At 35.0% G+C, this 26056-nt stretch overlaps 2 protein-coding genes, 1 long non-coding RNA gene and 1 pseudogene across 3 annotated transcripts; 1 reads left to right on the top strand and 3 right to left on the bottom strand.

The window, feature by feature from the left end:
* Positions 1-11114: 11114 nt before the first annotated feature.
* Positions 11115-11964, bottom strand: LOC149223673 (uncharacterized). The gene is made up of 3 exons (XM_089383382.1): positions 11854-11964; positions 11628-11753; positions 11115-11384 (listed from the first exon to the last, which is right to left on the bottom strand). The coding sequence occupies exons 1-3, from the start codon at positions 11941-11943 to the stop codon at positions 11199-11201; spliced, it is 402 nt and encodes a 133-aa protein (XP_089239508.1). The 5' UTR covers positions 11944-11964; the 3' UTR covers positions 11115-11198.
* Positions 11965-15393: 3429 nt separating this feature from the next.
* LOC149223672 (nematode resistance protein-like HSPRO2 pseudogene) lies at positions 15394-16686 on the bottom strand (annotated as a pseudogene).
* A 2133-nt stretch (positions 16687-18819) lies between these two features.
* LOC149223671 (uncharacterized) lies at positions 18820-19323 on the top strand. The gene is made up of 3 exons (XR_016248991.1): positions 18820-18847; positions 18949-19073; positions 19157-19323. It is a non-coding gene; the product is annotated as an uncharacterized LOC149223671 (long non-coding RNA).
* A 3090-nt stretch (positions 19324-22413) lies between these two features.
* On the bottom strand, positions 22414-23537 carry LOC149223670 (21 kDa protein-like). The gene has a single exon (XM_089383381.1). It carries the CDS (start codon positions 23175-23177, stop codon positions 22542-22544), a length of 636 nt encoding a protein of 211 aa, XP_089239507.1. The 5' UTR covers positions 23178-23537; the 3' UTR covers positions 22414-22541.
* Positions 23538-26056: the final 2519 nt, after the last annotated feature.

Genomic DNA, 26056 nt, shown 5'->3' with positions numbered 1-26056 from the left:
TTACATAATGTGAGTCACAACTATTAATTATTTGTGGCCTTTTTATTTTATTAACTATAGAGGGAACAAGAAAATAGTTCATGCCATTCAAAAGTATGTATCTATAAATAAGAGATCAACTTTATAAATAAGAGATCAACTTTACAAGATAATAAATTATCAAACATAATTGTTAGTCACAATTATTAAGTTATTTATGGCAGTGGTAGATCTATTAAGAACAAAACTTGAATATTATTTAGTTTTACAAAATTTGATTATGTGTTTTGAAATGATATATTTATAATTTTCCAAACCTAAAAGTAGATATTACGTTAGGCCTCGTTCTTAAAGTTGAGCCTATTATATATGAAGCTCTATACCATATGAGTACTCTAAAATCATATAAAGTTTAAAATATAATGGTAGGAATCGTTATATAAAGGATACATTCACACTAGAGTTTCACCATGGCGAGCATTTATGTTTATGTAAAAAACATATATATATATTTAAATTATATATTGATTATAGATAATTAAATATAGAATCTATTAAAAAAGATAATGGGAGAATTTATGTTTATGTAAAAAAATAAATATTCAAATTATATATTGATTATAGATAATTGAATAAAGAATTTATTAAAAATAAATATCTTTTTAAGGATTAAGGATTTGTTTCATGGCATGATAGAAGGAAAAGTCTTTTGCAAGATTGAGTAAAGTCACAATATTTAGAAACGTGGATCAAGGATGAGGATATATATTAAGATTTTTAAAACATATTACAATCAACATGAATTTATGCCAATGTGGTGATTGAACCACCAATTATTTTTATGTGATTAATGAATATTGTCTTTTGTAAGCATTTAGCACATTTTGTAAGCATTTAGTTACAATTATTTTTATAAGATATTTACTACCAAATTTGAGCAATTTAAAGTAGCACGCTATAAGTGACTAACTTAAACTATTAATATAGATCAAGATGAGCACACAACTAGATACTGACTTCATAAATATAAATTAATAGTATTGCTTACTTATACATAATTGAGTTTAATAATGTAGTAATTTTAGAGTTCTTTTTATCATGTTCATGATTAGGATTTTTAATGTTGAATTCATTTTTGTAGTATCCATGGATATGTTGAATATGGGCCATGAAACTATACCCAATAATATGTACAATATAATTATTTACATCATGAATTGAAACTCAATCCTAACCCACATCTTTCTAGCTAGCTTAATGTCAACTACATTAATTTCAATCCAAATTTGAATATTGTCACTTAATATAATTGGATTAGGTGGTTGAATATGTTGTACAATAATTCATTTTTAATCGATTTCATATCACCTGCGATATCTTATAATTCACGAATATTGCCAAATTGATGTTATATGTCGTCAATACCTGGCTCATCCTTATAACGACAACATTTGATAAGAGACATTAAAGGATTGTGCCTAGAATGTAATCTATAGTATAGTTATCTTAAAAACCTATGTGTGTGTGAGAGAGAAATATATAAATTACACACATACACACAAAATATTACAAAGTGATATATTAAATGTAAGTTAGTAATAGGTTGTGTAATATATATAAGTAGAAAGGAGTCATTTCCAAAGGAGCTCCGCATCAAGCACGCTGAACTAGGGTTTACAATAAGGTTTCAGTGCTGGTTTCCGTATATGCGCACATCTTCCGTATATGCCCAGGTTTCGTATATGCGCACATCTTCCGTATATGCCCACATCTTCCGTATATGCCCAGTTTCCGTATATGTCCGGTTTCCGTATATGCCTACATCTTCCGTATATGCCCAGTGTCCGTATATGCGCACATCTTCCGTATATGCCCACATCTTCCGTATATGCGTACATCTTCCGTATATGCCCAGTTTCCGTATATGCCCACATCTTCCGTATATGCCCAGTGTCCGTATATGCGCACATCTTCCGTATATGCCCACATCTTCCGTATATGCCCAGTTTCCGTATATGCGCACATCTTCCGTATATGCCCAGGTTCCGTATATGCGCACATCTTCCGTATATGCCCAGTTTCCGTATATGCCCACATTTTCCGTATATGCCCAGTTTCCGTATATGCGCACATCTTCCGTATATGCCCAGGTTCCGTATATGCGCACATCTTCTGTATATGCCCAGTTTCCATAATTGCGCACATCTTCCGTATATGCCCAGGTTTCGTATATGCGCACATCTTCCGTATATGCCCAGTTTCGAATATGCGCACATCTTCCGTATATGCCCAGTTTCCGTATATGCCCACATCTTCCGTATATGCGCACATCTTCCGTATATGCCCAGTTTCCGTATATGCCTACATCTTCCGTATATGCCCAGTTTCAATATATGCGCACATCTTCCGTATATGCCCACATCTTTCGTATATGCCCAGTTTCCGTATATGCGCACATCTTCCGTATATGCCCAGTTTCTGTATATGCCCACATCTTCCGTATATGCGCACATCTTCCGTATATGCCCAGTTTCCGTATATGCGCACATCTTCCGTATATGCCCACATCTTCCGTATATGCGTACATCTTCCGTATATGCCCGGTTTCTGTATATGCCTACATCTTCCGTATATGCCCAGTGTCCGTATATGCGCACATCTTCCGTATATGCCCACATCTTCCGTATATGCCCAGTTTCCGTATATGCGCACATCTTCCGTATATGCCCAGGTTCCGTATATGCGCACATCTTCCGTATATGCCCACATCTTCCGTATATGCCCAGTTTCTGTATATGCGCACATCTTCCGTATATGCCCAATTTCTGTATATGCCCACATCTTCCGTATATGCGCACATCTTCCGTATATGCCCAGTTTCCGTATATGGGCACATCTTCCATCTTCCGTATATGCGCACATCTTCCGTATATGCCCAGTTTCCGTATATGCCTACATCTTCCGTATATGCCCAGTTTCTGTATATGCCCACATCTTCCGTATATGCGCACATCTTCCGTATATGCTCAGTTTCCGTATATGCGCACATCTTCCGTATATGCCCAGGTTCCGTATATGCCCAGGTTTCGTATATGCGCACATCTTTCGTATATGCCCAGTTTCCGTATATGCGCACATCTTCCGTATATGCCCAGTTTCTGTATATGCCCACATCTTCCGTATATGCGCACATCTTCCGTATATGCCCAGTTTCCGTATATGCGCACATCTTCCGTATATGCCCACATCTTCCATATATGCGTACATCTTCCGTATATGCTCGGTTTCCGTATATGCCTACATCTTCCGTATATGCCCAGTGTTCGTATATGCGCACAGTTTCCGTATATGCCCACATCTTCCGTATATGCGCACATCTTCCGTATATGCCCAGTTTCCGTATATGCCTACATCTTCCGTATATGCGCACATCTTCCGTATATGCCCAGTTTCTGTATATGCGCACATCTTCCGTATATGCCCACATCTTCCGTATATGCCCAGTTTCCGTATATGCGCACATCTTCCGTATATGCCCAGTTTCTGTATATGCCCACATCTTCCGTATATGCGCACATCTTCCGTATATGCCCAGTTTCCGTATATGCGCACATCTTCCGTATATGCCCACATCTTCCGTATATGCGTACATCTTCCGTATATGCTCGGCTTCCGTATATGCCTACATCTTCCGTATATGCCCAGTGTCCGTATATGCGCACAGTTTCCGTATATGCCCACATCTTCCGTATATGCGTACATCTTCCGTATATGCCCAGTTTCCGTATATGCCCAGTTTCCGTATATGCCTACATCTTCCGTATATGCGCACATCTTCCGTATATGCCCAGTTTCTGTATATGCGCACATCTTCCGTATATGCCCACATCTTCCGTATATGCCCAGTTTCCGTATATGCGCACATCTTCCGTATATGCCCAGTTTCTGTATATGCCCACATCTTCCGTATATGCGCACATCTTCCGTATATGCCCAGTTTCCGTATATGCGCACATCTTCCGTATATGCCCACATCTTCCGTATATGCGTACATCTTCCGTATATGCTCGGCTTCCGTATATGCCTACATCTTCCGTATATGCCCAGTGTCCGTATATGCGCACAGTTTCCGTATATGCCCACATCTTCCGTATATGCGCACATCTTCCGTATATGCCCAGTGTCCGTATATGCGCACATCTTCCGTATATGCCCACATCTTCCGTATATGCGTACATCTTCCGTATATGCCCGGTTTCCGTATATGCCCACATCTTCCGTATATGCCCAGTGTCCGTATATGCGCACATCTTCCGTATATGCCCAGTTTCCGTATATGCGCACATCTTCCGTATATGCCCAGGTTCCGTATATGCGCACATCTTCCGTATATGCCCAGTTTCCGTATATGCCCACATCTTCCGTATATGCCCAGTTTCCGTATATGCGCACATCTTCCGTATATGCCCAGGTTCCGTATATGCGCACATATTCCGTATATGCCCAGTTTCCATAATTGCGCACATCTTCCGTATATGCCCAGGTTTCGTATATGCGCACATCTTCCGTATATGCCCAGTTTCGAATATGCGCACATCTTCCGTATATGCCCAGTTTCCGTATATGCCCACATCTTCCGTATATGCGCACATCTTCCGTATATGCCCAGTTTCCGTATATGCCTACATCTTCCGTATATGCCCAGTTTCCATATATGCGCACATCTTCCGTATATGCCCACATCTTCCGTATATGCCCAGTTTCCGTATATGCGCACATCTTCCGTATATGCCCAGTTTCTGTATATGCCCACATCTTCCGTATATGCGCACATCTTCCGTATATGCCCAGTTTCCGTATATGCGCACATCTTCCGTATATGCGCACATCTTCCGTATATGCCCACATCTTCCGTATATGCGTACATCTTCCGTATATGCCCGGTTTCTGTATATGCCTACATCTTCTGTATATGCCCAGTGTCCGTATATGCGCACATCTTCCGTATATGCCCAGTTTCCGTATATGCGCACATCTTCCGTATATGCCCACATCTTCCGTATATGCCCAGTTTCTGTATATGCGCACATCTTCCGTATATGCCCAGTTTCTGTATATGCCCACATCTTCCGTATATGCGCACATCTTCCGTATATGCCCAGTTTCCATATATGGGCACATCTTCCATCTTCCGTATATGCGCACATCTTCCGTATATGCCCAGTTTCCGTATATGCCTACATCTTCCGTATATGTCCAGTTTCTGTATATGCCCACATCTTCCGTATATGCGCACATCTTCCGTATATGCCCAGTTTCCGTATATGCGCACATCTTCCGTATATGCCCAGGTTCCGTATATGCCCAGGTTTCGTATATGCGCACATCTTCCGTATATGCCCAGTTTCCGTATATGCGCACATCTTCCGTATATACCCAGTTTCTGTATATGCCCACATCTTCCGTATATGCGCACATCTTCCGTATATGCCCAGTTTCCGTATATGCGCACATCTTCCGTATATGCCCACATCTTCCGTATATGCGTACATCTTCCGTATATGCTCGGTTTCCGTATATGCCTACATCTTCCGTATATGCCCAGTGTCCGTATATGCGCACAGTTTCCGTATATGCCCACATCTTCCGTATATGCGCACATCTTCCGTATATGCCCAGTTTCCGTATATGCCTACATCTTCCGTATATGCGCACATCTTCCGTATATGCCCAGTTTCTGTATATGTGCACATCTTCCGTATATGCCCACATCTTCCGTATATGCCCAGTTTCCGTATATGCGCACATCTTCCGTATATGCCCAGTTTCCGTATATGCGCACATCTTCCGTATATGCCCACATCTTCCGTATATGCGTACATCTTCCGTATATGCTCGGCTTCCGTATATGCCTACATCTTCCGTATATGCCCAGTGTCCGTATATGCGCACAGTTTCCGTATATGCCCACATCTTCCGTATATGCGCACATCTTCCGTATATGCCCAGTTTCCGTATATGCCTACATCTTCCGTATATGCGCACATCTTCCGTATATGCCCAGTTTCTGTATATGCGCACATCTTCCGTATATGCCCACATCTTCTGTATATGCCCAGTTTCCGTATATGCGCACATCTTCCGTATATGCCCAGTTTCTGTATATGCCCACATCTTCCGTATATGCGCACACCTTCCGTATATGCCCAGTTTCCGTATATGCCCACATCTTCCGTATATGCGCACATCTTCCGTATATGCCCAGTTTCCGTATATGCGCACATCTTCTGTATATGCCCAGGTTTCGTATATGCGCACATCTTCCGTATATGCCCAGTTTCGTATATGCGCACATCTTCCGTATATGTGCACATCTTCCGTATATGCCCAGTTTCCGTATATGCCCACATCTTCCGTATATGCCCGGTTTCCGTATATGCGCACATCTTCCGTATATGCCCACATCTTCCGTATATGCCCAGTTTCCGTATATGCGCACATCTTCCGTATATGCCCACATCTTCCGTATATGCCCAGTTTCCGTATATGCGCACATCTTCCGTATATGCCCAGTTTCTGTATATGCCCACATCTTCCGTATATGCGCACATCTTCCGTATATGCGCACATCTTCCGTATATGCCTAGTTTCCGTATATGCGCACATCTTCCGTATATGCCCAGTTTCCGTATATGCCCACATTTTCCGTAAATGCGCAATTTCCGTATATGCGCACATCTTCCGTATATGCCCAGTTTCCGTATATGCACACATCTTGTTGGACCTCCAAAGGAATCTTGAGTCAATTCAACCCCTTAGTGGGAAAATTCATGAATTGGTTTTAATTAAAAGTTATTGAGTCTTCAACATGTGGATGACTAGTAAAAACATATTATAGAGGAAGAGTCCAACTAGCCGTTAGCTAGTCGTTATCTAACCATTAAGAAAAGTTTTACAAAAGGCTAGTCTCTCCTCTAGTAAGTGTTGTTGATTAGGAGATGATTTTGACGCATTAATACAAAGAAACTATTTGTGAAAATACTCTCTTATGCATTGAGTTGATCTTCTATGCCTTTTCTTCTTGGTTTTTTCCTACAATCTTGTGCTTTTAAGGACTAAGTTGCAGGTATACTTAAGCTATCACAATAGTATCACAACAGTCTGTAGAGGGTCATGTGGAAGGGGAGATCAAGGCCCAGGTCTTCACTAGTCCAAACTTATACCTTCTAACCTCCTCCCAAGCACTTTTGGGTGAATCTCAAGGGGAAGTATCGAGAACATTGACTTTATATAACCATAAAATTAAACAATGCTCCCGTAACATCTTTGGATGGACTTAGTTGTTACAATTAATATTAATGTGCAAAAGAAGTTTTTGAAACTTTGATATAAGAAAAATAGTATTACATTGGAGGATATTTCTCTTGCTAAGAAAGAATAACGCACATGAGAACTTAAAGAAGTCCTTACAAGGTATCTAATTGCAATACCTTATGACACATTAAATGAAAAGTTTGAGAGTCAATAAATACATGAAGAAAAACTCTAGGAAGGGAATTATAAGGAAGGGAAAGCTAAGGAGATAAATTGACTCAAAGTAAACACATGTTGAAGAAGGAAAGAAAGAAGAACCAATCAGTAAGGTTGTTGTATATTGCCAGCCACACCACTCGAAGAAACAATAATCACCATGGCAAGGGTGTGAGTGTTAAAAAAATTACTATGTGTTAACATGGAACCAAAAAGACACCCTATAAGGAGGAATATATACAACTAAAATAAATGCATAAGGGTATCAAAGTAGAACAATAAAGACATGGAACAAAATAATTAGCTAGAATCAAGAGCAAGGAGTAAATACCATAGTCGGACCCCATATCCACATTTTCACTATGATGGATGGATGCTTATGCATGGTGTTAATTGGCTAAATTAGTTAGCAAGTCATATTATATGATTTCTTCTCATGGTTTTGGGATGAAACAAGTGAATAATAGTGGAATGTAATGTGCCCAAGAAGGATAATATGGAGTATTTAGGGTGCTACACAAAGGGGTAATGAATGTATTATGGACACAATGATAGATTAAACCCACTTGGTAGTTGATGGGTAATAAGTAAGCTCATTAAATAGTGAATAGGAAATAACATTTTAAACAATGTGGATATATTTTTGCACTTTAGAATAGTAATGGGCATACAAAGATTCACAACTTGAATTTTAAGAATTTTAAGATTAATTTCACTATATGTATACATTTTGTATTCAATTTCAATCAAGAAGGATTTTCACATTTTCCACTAAAGTTTTATATTAAAAATATTTATTTAGCATTTTAAGCTAAAGTAGTTTAAAAGTAGAAGTCAAAAGGTGTAGACTAACTTATAGATTAAATGACATTTTTTCACCGCAATCCGATAATACAATTTCAAGCAAATTTGTGATTTTTTGTTGTTTAAAATATATTTTTGAATGCATAAATAGATTCAACACCCCAATAAAACTCTAGAGCACTCAAATTCTACATATTAAACAATTTAAACTCAAGTTTTTAAAAGTCTTAGTCATATTTTGGTTAAAATTAACGAGAAAAATATTCTTAAAAAAACCATTTCATTTATTAATTACACTATATAAAAACCAAAATTACAGAATTACAAAATATTATATTATGTATTTATAAATTCTATTTAATTTTCATATTTATCCTATAAATAAAATTACATAAAAATTTAAACTTCATATCTCTCATTAATTCATATCTCTGATTAATTTTCTATATATATATATATATATATATATATATATATATATTTTAATAAGTTTAATAAATTAATTTGAGTGATTAAATGTAATGAATTATAAACTAAATGTTATTATATAATAAATTTAAATAAGTTTTATGAATTAATTTGAGTGAGAAAATTGCGAATTACAACCAGATGTTATCATGTTTCATAAATTTAATTTTCAAAAAAAATATAAATATCTTTTAATAAGTTTAATAAATTAATTTGAGTAACTACATGTCATGAATTATAAACTAAATGTTATTATATAATAAGTTTTATGAATTAATTTGAGTGAGAGAATTGCGAATTACAAACCAGATGTTATCATGTTTCATAAATTAATTTGAATACTTTAATATTATTAATTATAACCCATATATCACAAACTCAAGTTCATAATCTATTTGTTTATACGAAAATAATGGACTTTATTTAATACCCATTATTAAATTATCAAAATTATGATGAATCGATTTACCCTACATACCAACAAAATACTAAATACATTTCTCCAAAATATACATTTTGCTTTTTATTAAAAAAAAAAAAAACCACACTTTATAATTATCATTACTCTCACATCTCACCACTAACCATCATTAACATAATTCTCCAATAACTTACGATCTCGTTACAGTTATCATTACTTTGACATCTAACTACTCATCATAACTAACATAATTCTCCAATAACTTCACCAATAGTTGACTAGGTAAAAGACAAAGCCAATAACCCATCTACACCTCTTAGTTGTCTCTCCCAGTCCAACAAAAATAACTCTAGTATCTTAATATCACTTAAAACCATTTTCCACAACTAAAGTATCTTAATCAAATCATTCTCAATCTCCCTGTAGCATTCCAAAATAGTTGGTCTTTGCAAGGATTGAGAAAACTAGGAATTGATGCCCAATACTAAGATAATCATGTATTTTCACATTTAAAAAAGATCAATGATCATGCACCTAGGTAAGATAAGATAGTCATCCAACTCTTGGAAAGTTAATCAATCTTGTATTTAGTAGATTCATGGAATTTTAGTGCCTTTCTTGTAGTCCGATTCAATAATTAAATTTCCACTTCACTTTAATGGACTTTTGACTTTTGGATGGTGATTTTACATTCCATTCCAAACAACATTTTTGGACCATGTGATTTGAAGCAATCTCGTTGTTGTTGGGACCATGGGACTTGAGTTATTGTTCGTTTACCCTTTCCCAATGTTGGCTTCTATCTATAAAGTTTTCATTCAATTAAATGCTAACATAAAAGGTACTTGGAAGGTAAAAGTAAGAAAAATTTTGACATAGTTTTCGAACTAAGGAAATATACTCCTTTATCATAACAGATGATGTAAGTTATTGTTAAGGAGTATAGTGCATTGTTTTGGTCCATGGTTAGGAATGATTTTAATATTAGTTAAAGGTTTAAGGTTAAAGTTGTTATAATTATGATTAATACGTTGATTGTTAAGTAAATTTGATAACTTATTTATTTTTATTTTTTTGGTATTTTATCTTAATATTGTGTATAAAATGTAGTACATATTATATATTTGATTAAGTTATTGTTAAGGAGTATAGTGCATTGTTTTGGTCCATGGTTAGGAATGATTTTAATATTAGTTAAAGGTTTAAGGTTAAAGTTGTTATAATTATGATTAATATGTTGATTGTTAAGTAAATTTGATAACTTATTTATTTTATTTTTTTGGTATTTTATCTTAATATTGTGTATAAAATGTAGCACATATTATATATTTGATTAAGGGTAAGTGAGGAGTTTTCGATTCTAGAAATATATTAGAGAAGTAGGACTTTCAAAAGACATTATATTTTCATTAATGAAGTTGATACTTACAAAGTGAATGATTTAATAACTATCCAAAAATGTAGTAGATATCCTCTACGAGTGAAAAAATGAACATCAAGTTTCACCCAGTAACTTACTATTATTCATTAAAACATGAAGACACTTAAAAAAAATTTAATCTACATTTAATATGCTTAGTTGATAGAGGTAATATTGGTATATGATGGCTTAAATATTTAATTTTATTTTTAGTTTATTGTTATTTTTAATTATTTCTTCAAATTTGTTTATGCATTTAAAAATATAATAAAATAATTTTCAATTTTTCTCAACACGTTTTAGTTTCATGTTCCTTTTGTTAGAAATAAGTCTCACCATTTTGCAATGACATAACTTAACTAGTGAAGGAAATCCACTTAATGAACTCATTTCATGACCATAAATATCCTTTACTATGCTATCATTACCTTCAATAAGGGAAATGGAAACAATTTTTGGAAACAAAAATGATGTATTAAAAAGTCTAAAAAATACAGAGATTACATATATTGAAACTGTCCTTGTAGCCCCTTTATAGATAAAACAATGGCTAAAGTTGTATTATTGTAGCCTAAGTCATTTAAACTTGCTGGAATGTTTAGCCTTCAAAGTAGCAAACCTAGTGGGTTTAGTGAGAGCAATGCTAGTTGAGCATATATGCTCTATGTATTGTTTGCGTGACTTGAACCCACGTGCTTTCAAGTCCTTTGGCGTGATTTTGGTCCTTTTAACCATAGCATCAACATTTATCTTTTTTGTTTTCTGTGAAAATTAAAACATTATCAATAAATATCAAAATCCACATAGATATAATGAAAATATGCTCACCATGTAACGAATATGAAAAGACATTTCATTGACTAGCTATTAATAAATATCAAAATCTATATAGATATAATGAGAATATGGTGAACATGTAAGGAATATGAAAAGAAAATGCATTGACTAGTCATAAAAAAATATGTCAATGTTATTATGAGCTAAGATATGTAGTATATAACTTACCTCTCCTAATTTATCTTGAAGTCTAGATGAATGCCGCAATGGTTGAGGAGAATGTGATTTTTGCTGAGTATCATGTCCACCATCATACATGTGCAAAGGTGTTTTAGGAGATGTATATTCATTACTCTGAACATTAGATTATACATAGATATAAGTATGTGAATAAAAAAGAATTAAATGTAAAAATATGATAAAATTATAAGAGTATAAATAAATATAGTCTTACCTTGCATTGTGACATTGGACATGAAGATGGTTGTAGCATTTGAACCATTTCATTTCCATTCTTCTTAAGGCTTCTACAAGGGGTTTTCATTGATTGTGATTGTTCCAAAGGGAACACCTGCACCATAAATAAGAAATAACACACACGCACATAATAAAAAAAAATCAAAGATAAGGATATATAATACAGAACATCCATTTCTCATCCCATCATTATGGTAAAACATAACAATTTATGTATTAATATTTTCGGTGGAATAGGTTATATGGATTAAAAACTTACTGGCCCAGTAACCCCTTGAAAACCTTGAAATCTAGGTGAGCGTCGCAATGGTTGGTGGCTTGAATTTGGGGAATTTTGTTGATTTTGCTGATACTGGGGTTGACCTTGGGGTACATATTGAGGCTGGGGTTGACCTTGAGGAATGTATTGTACCACTGGTATATACTGTCCTTGAGGTTGCCCCCCAGACGCAATTTGTGTCCTCACCCCGAATTCTACGGGATGTCCTCAACAATTCGGCCACGGAAATAATCTCAGGAGACTGGCCCCGAAGTCTACGCGACTGTCTCGGTAATTCCGCCACAGTTAAAGACTTTTAACTACTGCACACGCAAACAAAGTAAAATCTCAAAGAAAACTGCCTAAAGTCTCTAAAGAACCAAACAAATTTGAAGCACACGCCTAAAGAATCTAGAGCATCAAACCAAGCACAAACAGTAGCCTTCCGGACTGAAAGCGCTAGTTGGAGATGAAACCCAACATCGCCGGATTCAGTACAGAAGTGGCGGGTGGAACAGTTACCCCGGCAACCTGCTTAATGAATAGACCAGCACAAGTTCCTCCACTTTAACCGTCTCGAGTGAAGTGAACCCCCCGGAAAATCCAAGTGAGTCTAGCCGACGTCTGCTCCAGGTACAGTGGGATCTTCCCTCCACCGTCACCTCGGTAGAATCCTAAAGATTATGGTCACTAAGGTTACCAACAGCAACAAGTACACCTGGGGGAACAGTCTACACTCCGACAGCACGCAAGGGCAGAGTATCAAGCTCAATCCCCTTGCCGGCTCCTTGACAATAATCCAAGGTTTACCGACAAGTGACCCCTGGCTCCTCGACAATGGTTAATCCGAGGTTTACCGTTTGTAATACGTGCGTGTCTGGCGTCGTTCCCAACGAGGGAGGATTGATCCCCTCACTGGTTCGGACACGAGCTCGTGCTTCTCCTTTAAGAGGAGCTTTCCCAGAGTATAAATGAAACAACTAGATTTAATCTATCACAAGATAAGCTACTTGTTTGGTTTTGTTGTCTTGGAGAGTTTATTACTCTCCTACTCCAAGACACTAGCCTGATCTATATTGGTGTTTCAGAGCCCTAGTAAATAAAAAGTTACTAAGTTGATTTTACTTTAAGCGTTAATTTTATGGCTTTCTTAAGACAAAAGGTAGTGGAGATGAAACTGGTGGTGTGTAGACTCGACTCTCAACCACTACAAATATGCACCTAAGATGATTTACACTACTTTTCTTTTTCAATGAATCTCCTAGCTAAGAGAGTTGGAAGAATGCAAATTTTATAGAAAACAACTTTCTTAACAAAGACAATCAAAGAAACAATTTTCTTTATCTTTTCAAAACATGCAACTCATGACCACTAATTATTCATGAAATTTCCTTTTTCTTCAAAAGACTAAAAATGCTTAAATAATCTAAGTACAAAGGGTTTTTACACTTGATTCCCATTGTTCAAAGTTTAGAGTAGCTTAGTGTGTGTAGTGAAATGTGTGTGTAAGTGACATAGTGAACATACAAAGTTTGTAGTCATGTGGATATTCGATGATCCTTTTCAAATTCGTCTACTTACAGTACATTATGTTTGTTCCTTACCTGCAAATAAAATAATGTGTGGTTGATGGGCCACTTACTTCCTTCCTATTACACTATGTGAGCCTAAAAAGGGAGATGAAAAACTTAGTGCTTTCAGAAAGATTTCAGATGCAAGCCCAGGATCGTCTAAAAGTCGCAAGGGAAGCAGGGGCTACTCCCTTTCTTTAATAACACCAGTTCCTAGTCCCAATGCTAATGAAGTAAAGATGCTTTGGTTAGTAAAAAATATGAGTGAATTATGGGCCACTTACTCCTTTGCTAATTAAACTATTTGACTTCGGTAAAAGAGCAAAACAAATTGAAAAAATGTGTGGATTATGGCCACTTACTTTTCCCGTTATTAAGCTATGTGTGAAATGTAAAATTTTTAAAGTAAATGCTAAGTAATTGCCCTACTAATACTGATTATTAAAACAATCTGAACTATATGGAACAAAATTGCAGAGGTGAAGGCAATTCACTAAAGGTTGCCAGGCACCCATGAAAGAAAAATTACAATGATTGTTTTTGTTCTTTGTAAACTGTGGGGTTAGGCTCTGCACAAGCGAGCGAATTGTGTGTCAATCTGCAAGAAAATGATAAGTGTTAAGCCAAATTATAGATATTAAGAGTGACAATGATTATAAGCAATATGCATTATCAATGTTCTAAATTTAAACTTATATGATTAAAGAACAACGTATTTTATAAATGATACTATACTAGAAATAATTTGACTAAAATTTACAATCTCATTAAAACAAATTTGTATTGAAGAACTAAAGGCAAAATTTATACCTTTACCATAAATTCAGTTAAATTAAATGACATCTTAAGCAATAACACAAGGCCATGTGCAAGAAAATTAAAGTAGAGTATGAAGAAGTATCAGAGTACTTTGTAAAATAAATGTAGAGATAAAAAACTATACTAATTATATGTTATTAGTCAATCTGAACTGCATTATCTAATATTTTTTCTCAAAACTTTGGAAATGAGTGGATATTTATGGTAGGAATGTAGCTTGAATATGATATAGATTTAATACATTAAATTTTTTATGATACATTCCATTAAATAAATTCAATAATCTAAAAAAATTATGATGCATTCCATTAAATAAACTTAACAAATTCAAATTAAAATTATCTCAGTTTCACACACTGAATAAAAAAATCTTAAAAAAACATATAAAAATAACAGCATTAAACTACATTTCATGTTAAAATTTATAATGAATTATATAAATATCATTAAATCCATCATAAAATTTAGGTAAAGAATTAAAAAATTAAAAAAAGAAACAACTCGTAAAATTTAATAATTTTAATAATTACCTTTTTAATTTTGGACAATCTCATACACTATTTAACGAAGGAGGAATTGCACACTATGAATCCTTAGTATCCTATCCATGTTGGAGAGGGAAAAAAAAAATCCCAAATTTCTACCACTGTTCTATTGATTGGTCCTACTGATGGGGATGAACAAAAATGAGTCTAATCCTATATCCAATATAATTCTACGTATAGTACTCAAAACTGTCAATGTAAAAAGTGTATGTATGAATTTGGGGTAATACATTGAAAAACTCAAGGCACTATTCTTTCTCTTGTACACTTCACTTGATTTGTCTGTAGATCTTCCAGTGTACCATCCACCATAGTTGTAACTTTTAGTGCCAATAGTAACCCAAAAATGTCTTTGCACCATCCACACTAGGGAAATAAGGTGGTTCAAAATATATATGACGTAGGGCATCACAAGCACCTAGATATGATGGACCCTTCATTTCAGTGCTACCCATGGTTGTTACTACCAGCTGCTGATATGAGAAGAAAAACCTTTTCACCGCTGCTTCTATTGCCTGGAAGGCCAACAGAACATGTATTGTTGCAACATGGTAAGCACCTGAAGTGTTATGTGAGCGCAGTCCATGTGAATGAAACAAATGCATAAGTGCCTCCTGGACCCTTGGTCCACCCTTTGGATCAGCCTCAACACCGATGACTTTGGGCACCAGATGCCTTAGTTCCTTGCATGCATTTGTAAGGTCTCTAAGGGGGGCAGACCGAAGGCAATATGCGCCTGCAAGTGTACTAGTGCTACTAATTGCCAACTGGTGTTTAAGGCAAAGGAAATCATCTGGGTCCATCACTAGAAGCAAATTCACAATTTCTGTGAGCATGTTCCACATCCTTTCAACCATCCAACAGTCTGCGGATGCTCCTACGAAATCCCCAAAGTCTATTCTTTCATATACTCTCTGCAACAATTCTTGGCCTACAAATACCCACGCCTCAAAGATCTGGAGGACATTGCAAAGTTTGGCATCTTCTAGATTATGGAACTGTTTATGTTGTTTTAAAGAGTGCAAATATCTTGGCTTGCAGATTCTATCATATTCAAGAAGAGGCTTACCTGACATATTTGGTTCCCCCAGACCTAAAGTGAAGGGAGTCCTCTGCATATGGCCTTCAATGGCAAGCCATATTCTAGAAACCATAGCTTCAGCGCTTTTCCATGTACCCAAACGAGGAAGTAAGCTCTCTTCACTTGTTCTGCTAACCACAGGTAAAGCACCAGGTCTCTGCCATACCTCATGGAAAACTTTCCATGAGAGAACACCACTACTTACTGACAACTAAAGAGTGGGAACCTGCTTGTCATTTTCACAAATCATTGAAATCAACTCAATCTGGGAACTAATTAAGGATTCAAGCCTTCTCTTCCATTCCTCTTTGTCAATGTAAGTCCTTGTGTCACAGAGCACAGACGAAACAAACTGAAAAGTAATCTCCAATGACTGTAAGGCAGCCTTTACCAACCCCTCTCTAGACCAACCAGGCCATTCCTTGAATTTCCACATGGCACTGAGCTCGGGGAGATGCACATACTGCTCGTAACCCGCACACTCCATGGGGGAGGGCTCTATGGATTCTCCAACAAAGGCAAAATAGGATGCCATTTTTTTATAGGACATATTTTTTTCCTGCAAATATAACGAGGAGAGTAAAGACACTAATGCTCTCCATATACCATAATCTAAAAAGAACAACATAATAATAGAATAAACACTAAAATACATTTTAAACGCTATATATAATACGTTACTGGACAAAAAACATATCTATTTGTTGCAACTAAACTTTTTATGTAGATGATAAAAACTCAACACATAAATAATGAAAAGAGTTAAATAATGTCAACACATAAATATAAATTTTTCCAGTTAACAAAGTGAATAGATATAAGCTAAATATACGGTGGTTGGTCAGTGTCACTTTGGGATTTTTTTATTATGAAACGAAAAAGTAAATTTACTTCAAACTCGTACATTCTCGTTGTATTTTCATATGTTTGTTGAGATTATGGTTTCTTAGTCAAGTTGTGAGATTTATTTAAGATGTAGATCGTATTTATCAGGAATTTGTCCCAACTCTTTAGCTGATTTGTAATACCTTAAATGTATCTACTTTCATGCTAGTGAATCTAGAGGTTGAGTGAGAGATGCTCAATTTTTCCATATTTTGTCTCTCTTTAATTTTAGTCATAGAAGAGAAGATCAGATTCAAGAAAATAAAATTAGTTAAGCTTTTGTTATCTAATTATTTAGTTTTATTCCTTCTTCAAGTTCTTCAACTTCTTTTTTTTTTTTTTTTTTTTTTTCTTTTCTTTCTGGCTTCCTTCCAGATTCAACAAAATAACATTATGTTAAGCTTTTGTTATTTAATTATTTAGTTCTATTCCTTCTTTAATTTCTTCAACTTTTCTTTTTCCTGGCTTCCTTAACTACATAGATGTTTGTTTTTTCCCTTTAGTTATTTTAACAAGGCTTTATAGCCCTTTAACATTTCTTCACACACCTTTATATATAATAAATATAAAATAGGGTTTAACCATTTTTAACCTAAGTTCCTCTGGTAGATACACATTGTTTCTTACTTGGTATGTATATAGGCGTGTTTCCTTTCTGTGACATATATCTTATATGTCCTAAGTTCCTATCTAAAAATGGTGAAATATAGTTTTGATGTATGCAACGGTGATTTGAACCAACTTAACAAACTTTATGTTATTATTTATACTAGCGTTCCACCACAGGTATTATTTGATGGTTTCCCAAAGTACTTTTCTTTATTATACATGCCATAATATGGAATAAACACAGTATAACTTTGATTATATGGGGCTTATCTATTGGTCCCCCTACACGAGTCCAGATGACTTCACATGCAATCTATGGTTAGCCCCCAGGTATTTAATCAATGGTTGGAATTTATTCATTTTGATCCAATGGTGGTCATATCAACCTTCCCTTTGCCAAAACATTATCTCATTTCACCAATTCATTCCGATAGAGATTTGCTCGGTTTTGCTACTAAATTCTTATTGTTTAACCTACCATGTTTGTCTAACTGAGCTCGATAGTTTGTTCTCTTCACTGTGTTATCGGAACTACCTTGCAGAGGTTATTCCAACTTGGTGAGTTGTTTAAATTAATAATTAACTCATAATTTTTATTTATATAATATAAATTAAATTTTTAACCAATATTAATATAATAATTATACATATTACATTACAAAATTTCAAAATTAATTTAATCATATAAATTAAATTATTAATAAACTCAATTTATATATTTAAATATTTACAACCTACTATGTAGCAGCAACGACAACACTCTATGACGCCTCGCTCTATTGGCAACGATAACTGGCAATACCAAGGCTATGATCAACTGGCTATAAGCGGCAATGACCTAGAGACGATGACCTCCGGACAACGACAACTGGCAATCAGCGATTAAACCGCCCAATCAGGAAGCCTCCCTTGCCAGCTGCTTGCTCCTCCACGTCCTTTTCCATGCAGGAACGCCATCGCCCTTGTCTGCCAGGTTGCTCAAATCATCCACCCGTCTCTCAGCTTCATGCATATCGACGCCCTTATTTAACCTGTCCATCAGCTTTCCCTTCGGTTTTCCATCTTCGGCCCTCCTCGCCATCAGCTTTCAAAACTAGTGACCAAATTGTCAGTCAGCATTGGCGGAGCAGTGCTGGTTGCGGTGGTGTGTTTCGTACTGTTATGTCGAAGAAGTAGACAATGGAAGAGTTGCAGTCGACCAGGTGATTTATCATCACTATTAGGGCTTCCAGAATCCAAACTACATTTTCCGGATTTCTTTGACTTGGTCTTATTTAATCGTTGTGAGAAATACTGTGTGCAGATGACAACCTAACTGCGGTTAAGGAAAGCTTTGAGGTTTTCGATTACGAGTTTCTGAAAAATTCTACCGGGAACTTTGAAAGAAACAATGTAATTGGCAGAGGAGGATTTGGTGAAGTTTATAAGGTATAATATCAAAAGTGCCTTTTGTGAGTCTGTTCAATTATATGGATTATTTGCAGATGGATTCTAATTATTTAGACGAGCAGGGAAGAGTTCCGGATGGGAGGGAAGTTGCGATTAAAAAACTGAATGGAAGGCATCAGACTACTGAAGCCGCACAGGAGTTTCTCACAGAAGCGAGGCTCATCAGCAGCGCCCGTCACCGTAATCTTGTTCGTTTGTTTGGATGTTGCACGCGAGGGCATGAACGCTTGCTGGTTTATGAATTTATGTCAAATAGCAGTCTTGACAAGCATTTGTTTGGTAAGCTGTTCTCATTAAAGCTCTGGTTTTAGCGATTCAAGTTGTTCGTTAAAAAAAAAAAGTTGTATTGGTTCAATTACATGTATTGAAGCATTCAAATATTATCTGTATTGAAGCTTGCAAATATTTTTTTGGAGATCTACAGGAGAGATAAGGAATCCTTTGAGTTGGGAAAATCGTTTAAAGATTATAGAGGGCACAGCTCGAGGCCTTCAATGGCGACCGACGGAAAACAAATTTACACATGAACGTATAAGATATTATTACAAGAAGATATTACAAAATTCACCAAGAATTCGGCACTAACCTTGCCAGCCGCAGCTCCTCCAGGTATTGAATTGAACGCTCCTCGGTTCGCAGAATGGTTTTGCAGCTGTTCGCAAAATGGTTTTGCAGCTGTTCGCAGATAATGTTCTGTTCGGTTTTGCAGGTTTTGTTCTGTTTGCCGCGGAGCAGGAAGGGTTTTGAAGGCGGGAGGAGGGTGGTCGCATTCTTGCCACCTGTAAATGAGCTCTCCCGGGAATTAATATGATTTGAGTGAGTGGAGGCCACTCGCCGTATTTGATTAATATGTCATCAATACGATTTGATCAATCTGTAATCAATACGATCGATTTGAGGGTGGCTGCGATTTGATCAATCTGTAATCAATACGATTTGAGCTGCGGGCAGGGTCGCCGGGGCGCAGATGGGCAGCCGGAGAGGGATGCCGGAGACCGATGATGGATGGAAATATGCCGGAAACCGATGATGGATGGAAATATGATGCATGGTGGATGGTGGTCGTCGGGCTGTCAGAGGGTACCTCCATAGCATTAACTTTGCTATGGAGGTGGAAATAGGAATCGCCATCTTCATCGTCTGTCGAGAGCATATGAGAAAGCGCCACCTAAGTATCAGTCAGTTTTGGACGGACCACCCGCGACACTGAAATGCCTGCACTTCGATTTTTTATCTACTCCTTTGACATGTAATCTGCCACTCTCGAAACCATCTTCACTCGCTTGCTCACAGGTTCAGGGTATTTAAATTTTATACTCCCGGAGTGTAAAGTGTATAAAGTCCGTATGAGTTAAGTGTATAAGAGCGTGTATATATATGCAGATTTATTACTCTTACTATGATTCTAATTACTTTGTTCCGTGGGTGCATAATGTTTACGAATGTTTATGAATGTTGCATAATGTTTATCCAATGTAATATTCTAAAAGTAGATAATGTGTTGAGTATATATGAGTGTAAATTATATATTATATACGGAAATACCACATTTTTAAAGTGTAAATATATAATATATAGAAATATTAAGTTAAAGAGGATATATAAACTATATACTGAATTAAATATAGGTTTAGAAAATAAGAAATGTAATTTTTTATTATTATTTTAAAATATTTCATAGATATTTTAATTTTATATATATAATATTTTAATATTTATGTAAAATAATTTTATCATTTTTATATGTAAAACAATTTTTATTTCATTGATTTTTCAATTTTTTAATATGAGAGAGGGGATTTAGGATGTAATATTTAAAAGAATATTAATTAAAAAAACAATAGAGAGAGATAATAAATATTTTAGTGTGAATAATGTGGCTTATAAATTAAATATTTCAATAATCATATTAATTAAAATATTTGAATGTATTATATAAAACAGTGTACAAAATGTTATAGTTAAAACAATTTATTGATGTGTTGGTCAAAATGAAAGAAATTTGTAATTACTTCTTTCTTAACCTGATTAAAATTAATTTTCCTTTTTTCTTTAATTTTTTTATTACATTACATGACATCATTATCTTGGATCTTAGGAAGAATATATTGATTTCATCTTATTGTAATTTTTTGTTAAATGTAAATTTACATTCATAAAATCATAATTTTAAATATATAAATAACATCACAAATTTCTATATCTTAACATTATAATTTACAAATTGTAATTGTTAAAATCATAATTTCACATTTAAATAAGAATTTAATTAAAATTTATATTTAAAATATTCCACATTTTTATGTGCTTATTTAAAATAATATTTTTATATCTTAATTTAATTAATAATTCTTACCATTACATAAATGATAAGTATTAATCCCTAAATGATAAAAATAATAAATTTAATCTTTATAGTTAAAAATCTAGTTACACCTTTCCTTAAAAACATACGAATTTACTAATTATTTAATTTTACACCACTGCCCAAATTAAAACTTAATCACGTACTCGCTAAAGCGTGGCCACTTTGAATTTCAAAAAGTGGCAAATCACGAAAAGAAAAGATAAAGCTGCGGTGACCACGGTCTTGTTCGTCGTTCGTAACTCTTATTGTGGGGTCGAATACGTAAGGACGGTCTGCGAGCTCGTGACCGACAACAAGGCGGCATGAAGACCTAACTTCAATTCACACGTCTACAATCTAGTCACACTGCACCGATTTTATATAAATCTAGTCAATGGATGGGTGAGCAAAAGGATTTCTCTAGAGAAGCAGACCATCTTAAGGCACAAAAGCATTTCTTTAAATCATATTCCTGCTCTTGGTTACTCTGCAAACTAGCATCATCCCACAACATAAAATAATTGTTCAATTAAGTGAAAGTTAGAAATCTTCAGGGAAATTTTGATACTAGATTAATGAAAAACATTTACAAGCTTTATTACGGAAAGGCTCATTGGAACAAGGTGGTCTGAGGCGCAGAACACCAAACATTACTGACTGGTGGCTACGTTTTGGCTATCGACAGAGGCTAATTTCTAATTTAATGTTTATGTTTACTTTTAAAATTAAAATTTAAAAGTAAAATACAATCACAATTTTAAATAAGGAAAGGAGCTTGGTTATTTCCCCGTCAAGCTTCAAAATTCCCATAGAGATGCATGTGTGTCCTCGGGCCAGTTAAGCAGGGCCGTTTCATATTACTGAATCCACGACCCAAACGGGCATTCAGAATTGTATTTTAAAGATAGCAGATACCTTCCCAGGCAAAAGCGTGCATGCATTAATAACAAAATTATTTTAACGAACATTTATTATATCACTCACATAATTTACCATAAAAAGCCCCAAACTTTGCCTCAAGGCCACAGGCTAAAATCTATGGTATACAAATTCTATGAAATACTGATTATATTATTTGACGCGAGGCTGCCTTGAAGGCTTCAGACATGGAGCTCATCTCCTCTTCCGGTGGCAGCTAATGTGTTGACAAGAGCGAGGGCATTACTTATCAATTTCCGCACATTTTGCACTTGGCCGGTGACCATGGCCGTAACATTCCCGCTGGTGTTGAGATCTTGAAAGCCAGTGAGGCAGGATTCCTGGTCTGTGAGGGCCGCGCTCATCCATGTTTGCACGTTGCTCATATGAAACCGGAAACTGTACGCCTTCAGTTGCTTCAGCTCCACCAGAGATCCACTAATCTCGTACGTGGCATCCCTGAAATTCCCAATACAATCCTTAAGCGCCGCGTTTTCTCTTTCACTCATCATGGCGCCTCTGGCTTTGAGGCCGGCGGCCCAGACGGAAACGTTGCGAGCATTAAGCAAGCTGACTATCACGGCCGCCTTCACGAGATCAGTCTGCTTCGCCTTGAGAGGCCCGGCGTAGGAAGAGAGCGACGAAACGCAGAGCTGCGGATAGAGAGTCACGTTGCACGAAGTTTTAATGAATTCCGCGATATCTGTGTGGTTATAGTACGCGGGATATTTCACGTCCTCCGTTGTAGCTGCTGCAGCAAGGGAAGGCATTATGAGAGCAAATGTAATAACAGATAGAATAGCGAGTAATTGATCCATACCCGTTCAAACTGTAGAAAATAAGCAATAAGATGTAAAACCAAGCGAATGCGAATATAAGCTCTCGAAGAGAATTGCAGGTATGCTTCTTGCTCTGGTGGTTATAAATAGGGGAGTTGGGATGATTATTGCCGCTTTTCCAGGTATTTTTTCAATGGCCCGCCTCCGGCCGCGGCTGGTTAAAGTCGGTGACACTAGTGGATCTTTAATAATGGCGCTAGGAATCCTGTAATGTTTCGCACTCTCACATGCCTTCCACGATGAGCTGTGGCCACACTGGTCAAATTTTATAACAAGTTAAAACGCCGCTTACACAACCAAGCAATTTCAGCACAGTTTGTCTAACCAGCGTGCTCAGAAATCCGGTTAAGAAGGGCTTAAGTGGGTTGCCGTATTTGTACCGGCTATCTAGTTGAGCAAACTAATTATTATAAATCAGGGAGTTTTACTCCAATTATTTCATGAATTCATTATGAGCAATGTCTGTGACCAAACTGAAAGTGGGTTCCCGAGTGGGAAGGCGTTTGAGAGACTTTCACTATGACACATTGTACTTATGAGGTACAAGGAGTAAAGTTGGAAAGGATAAGGATAATCCTCATTAAAGTTAAAAGTAATTTCATATTAAAAAAATAATGTAGGGATATTTTTAAATAAAAATATAATTGTTAATTTGGAATTTCATATTAAAAAAATAATGTAGGAATATTTTTGAAATAAAAATATAAGTATTAATTTGGAAAGGATAAGGATAATCTTCACTAAAGTTGAAAGTAATTTTATATTAAAAAAATTAATGTAGGAATATTTTTGAAATAAAAGTATAAGTATTAAGTTGGAAAGGATAAGGATAATCCTCACTAAAGTTAAAAGTAATTTCATATTAAAAAAATTAATGTATGAATATTTTTGAAATAAAAACATAAGTATTAATGTTGTTTTATTAATTAATATATATTTTAAAAAATTATATTAATATTTTTTTAATTATATTACGGTTAGTGTAAATTTAAATTAATTATAAATTTATTATCGTCTAGAGGATTTTATTTTATTTATTTATTTTGCCTAAAAGATATTTGTAATTTAAGAGATTTGGTTTCTCATAATTTATTAGATTTGGATTTGATCTCCTTCCTAATTTAGTAGATTTAGAGTTAAGATGGATTTAGAGATGTTTAATTATTAATTATAATCAGTTATAGTTATAATTATAATTTTATATTTCATTTCTATCTTTTAATTTATTTATTTTTAATGTAATGTAATTTAACATCTCTTCCTTACTAGGCTAGATAGCACCCATATGAGAAATAATATATTTTAAGCTATTTTAAATTTTTGTAATAAGTTTATTAAATTTATGTAAATTAAATTTATTATTTAAATTATCATTTATCAATATTTATAGTTTGTAATATAAATATTTTTTATTTTTGAATTTTGTGAATTTTAAAATATAGTAAAAAACTATTTGTGGAGGGTAATCTATTTTTTAAATTTCTTTTAAATATTAATGTTATTTAATATATAAAATTTTGATGTAATTAAATATTGATTTATGTTTAATTAAAAAGTTTCCATTTAATTAAATATTGATTTATATTTAATTTTGAAATGCAAACCTCTTTAATTAAATAGCCAGAATAATTTTATTTTTATTATCTAGATGATAAAAATGGTCATCTATATAAAGCAATTTAAATTAGACAACAAAAACATTAAATAATCTAGATAGATAGAAATGGTCATATACTTATATAGAGTAAAAATAATTTCAAAGAGCCATAAGATAAATGTAGTTAAATAATTTCAAAAAGCCATAAAATAAATGTAGGTAAATGTTATTCATCCCATCCATGTAAGATGGAAGGAAAGCCTAAGTAAATAAGCATAAACATACTCACCCTATCAACTTGTAGTCATCAAACTTTCCTTGCTAACATAGCCTAACAAGTCTTGTAAGAATATTGTTTCTACAACTTCATTTGTTTGTGAAAACACTCGATGCATGCACTTGTTATCTTATCAATCTCATTATCAGAATTAATCTCTTTTGTACCACACTTGCTACTATTTATAGAAGTAAATGTTGGTAAATTTTTGGGACTCGGTGCTATTGAATTTGAAGTTCCTCTGAACAAAAACTCAAGCTCATGCAACTACAAGTATTGGTCCATAGAGGAAAACTCCCCAATATCAATTGTAGAGTGATGGCCTTCGAGTTTGAATTTTCTTGAAAGTGGTGTTTAATATTCCATTTGTGACGTTAAGTGACTTTAGTGGATATGCCTTCCAAAATGTTTTTGTTCTTAAGGAATCCAATTAAAAGGAGCTTGGCCTTCATTTCATCAGCTTTATCCTTAAGGCCATTGGATTTCCCCTTGACCACAATCCACAAATGCTTCACAAACATTGTAGCCTCAATATTCAAGTCATTTGGAGAATTAGAACTTGTGTAAAATATATTGGGTATTGGGTGGAAAATATATGTGATAATGTTCATAGAGGTGAGAACCAACTTGTAATTACAAAAGGCCACAGAGCACGATTGAGTTCCTTACAAGTGAGGAAGATGATTTGTTGTCGAGGGTTTGAATCATGCTAAGGCAGTGAAGAGACCAATCAAACACCCCTCATACTGTAACAACCTTTCACCTCCTCCCACTCCCACCTATACATGTCTAAGAACAAATTTAGTGAGCAAGCAACAACAATGAGTGATTGAGTGATCGGTTGATAAATTAATAGATTTATACATTTACTTTTGGCCTGTTGAAGCTGACATTTAATTGTGTTTAGTTTTTTTTTTTTTTTTTACATCTATCACCACAATATGTAATGTGTAATAGAGCTGACATTTAAAAAATGTTGACATA

This window comes from Pinus tabuliformis, chromosome Q (assembly GCF_031772625.1).
Source record: "Pinus tabuliformis cultivar Carrire ecotype Pingquan chromosome Q, CPIR1, whole genome shotgun sequence".
Classification (NCBI taxonomy): domain Eukaryota; kingdom Viridiplantae; phylum Streptophyta; class Pinopsida; order Pinales; family Pinaceae; genus Pinus; species Pinus tabuliformis.
This window is presented reverse-complemented; position numbering and strand designations above follow the sequence as displayed.

What these genes read in the sequence shown, in the direction of transcription:
- LOC149223670 (XM_089383381.1), bottom strand. Translation starts at nt 23,177, where the DNA reads ATGGATCAATTACTCGCTATTCTATCTGTTATTACATTTGCTCTCATA.
- LOC149223673 (XM_089383382.1), bottom strand. Translation starts at nt 11,943, where the DNA reads ATGAAAACCCCTTGTAGAAGCCTTAAGAAGAATGGAAATGAAATGGTT. An exon ending in GTCCAATGTCACAATGCAAG is followed by an intron (nt 11,754 to 11,853) that starts GTAAGACTATAT and finishes TCTAATGTTCAG; the next exon opens with AGTAATGAATATACATCTCC. An exon ending in TTCAAGATAAATTAGGAGAG is followed by an intron (nt 11,385 to 11,627) that starts GTAAGTTATATA and finishes TAATTTTCACAG; the next exon opens with AAAACAAAAAAGATAAATGT.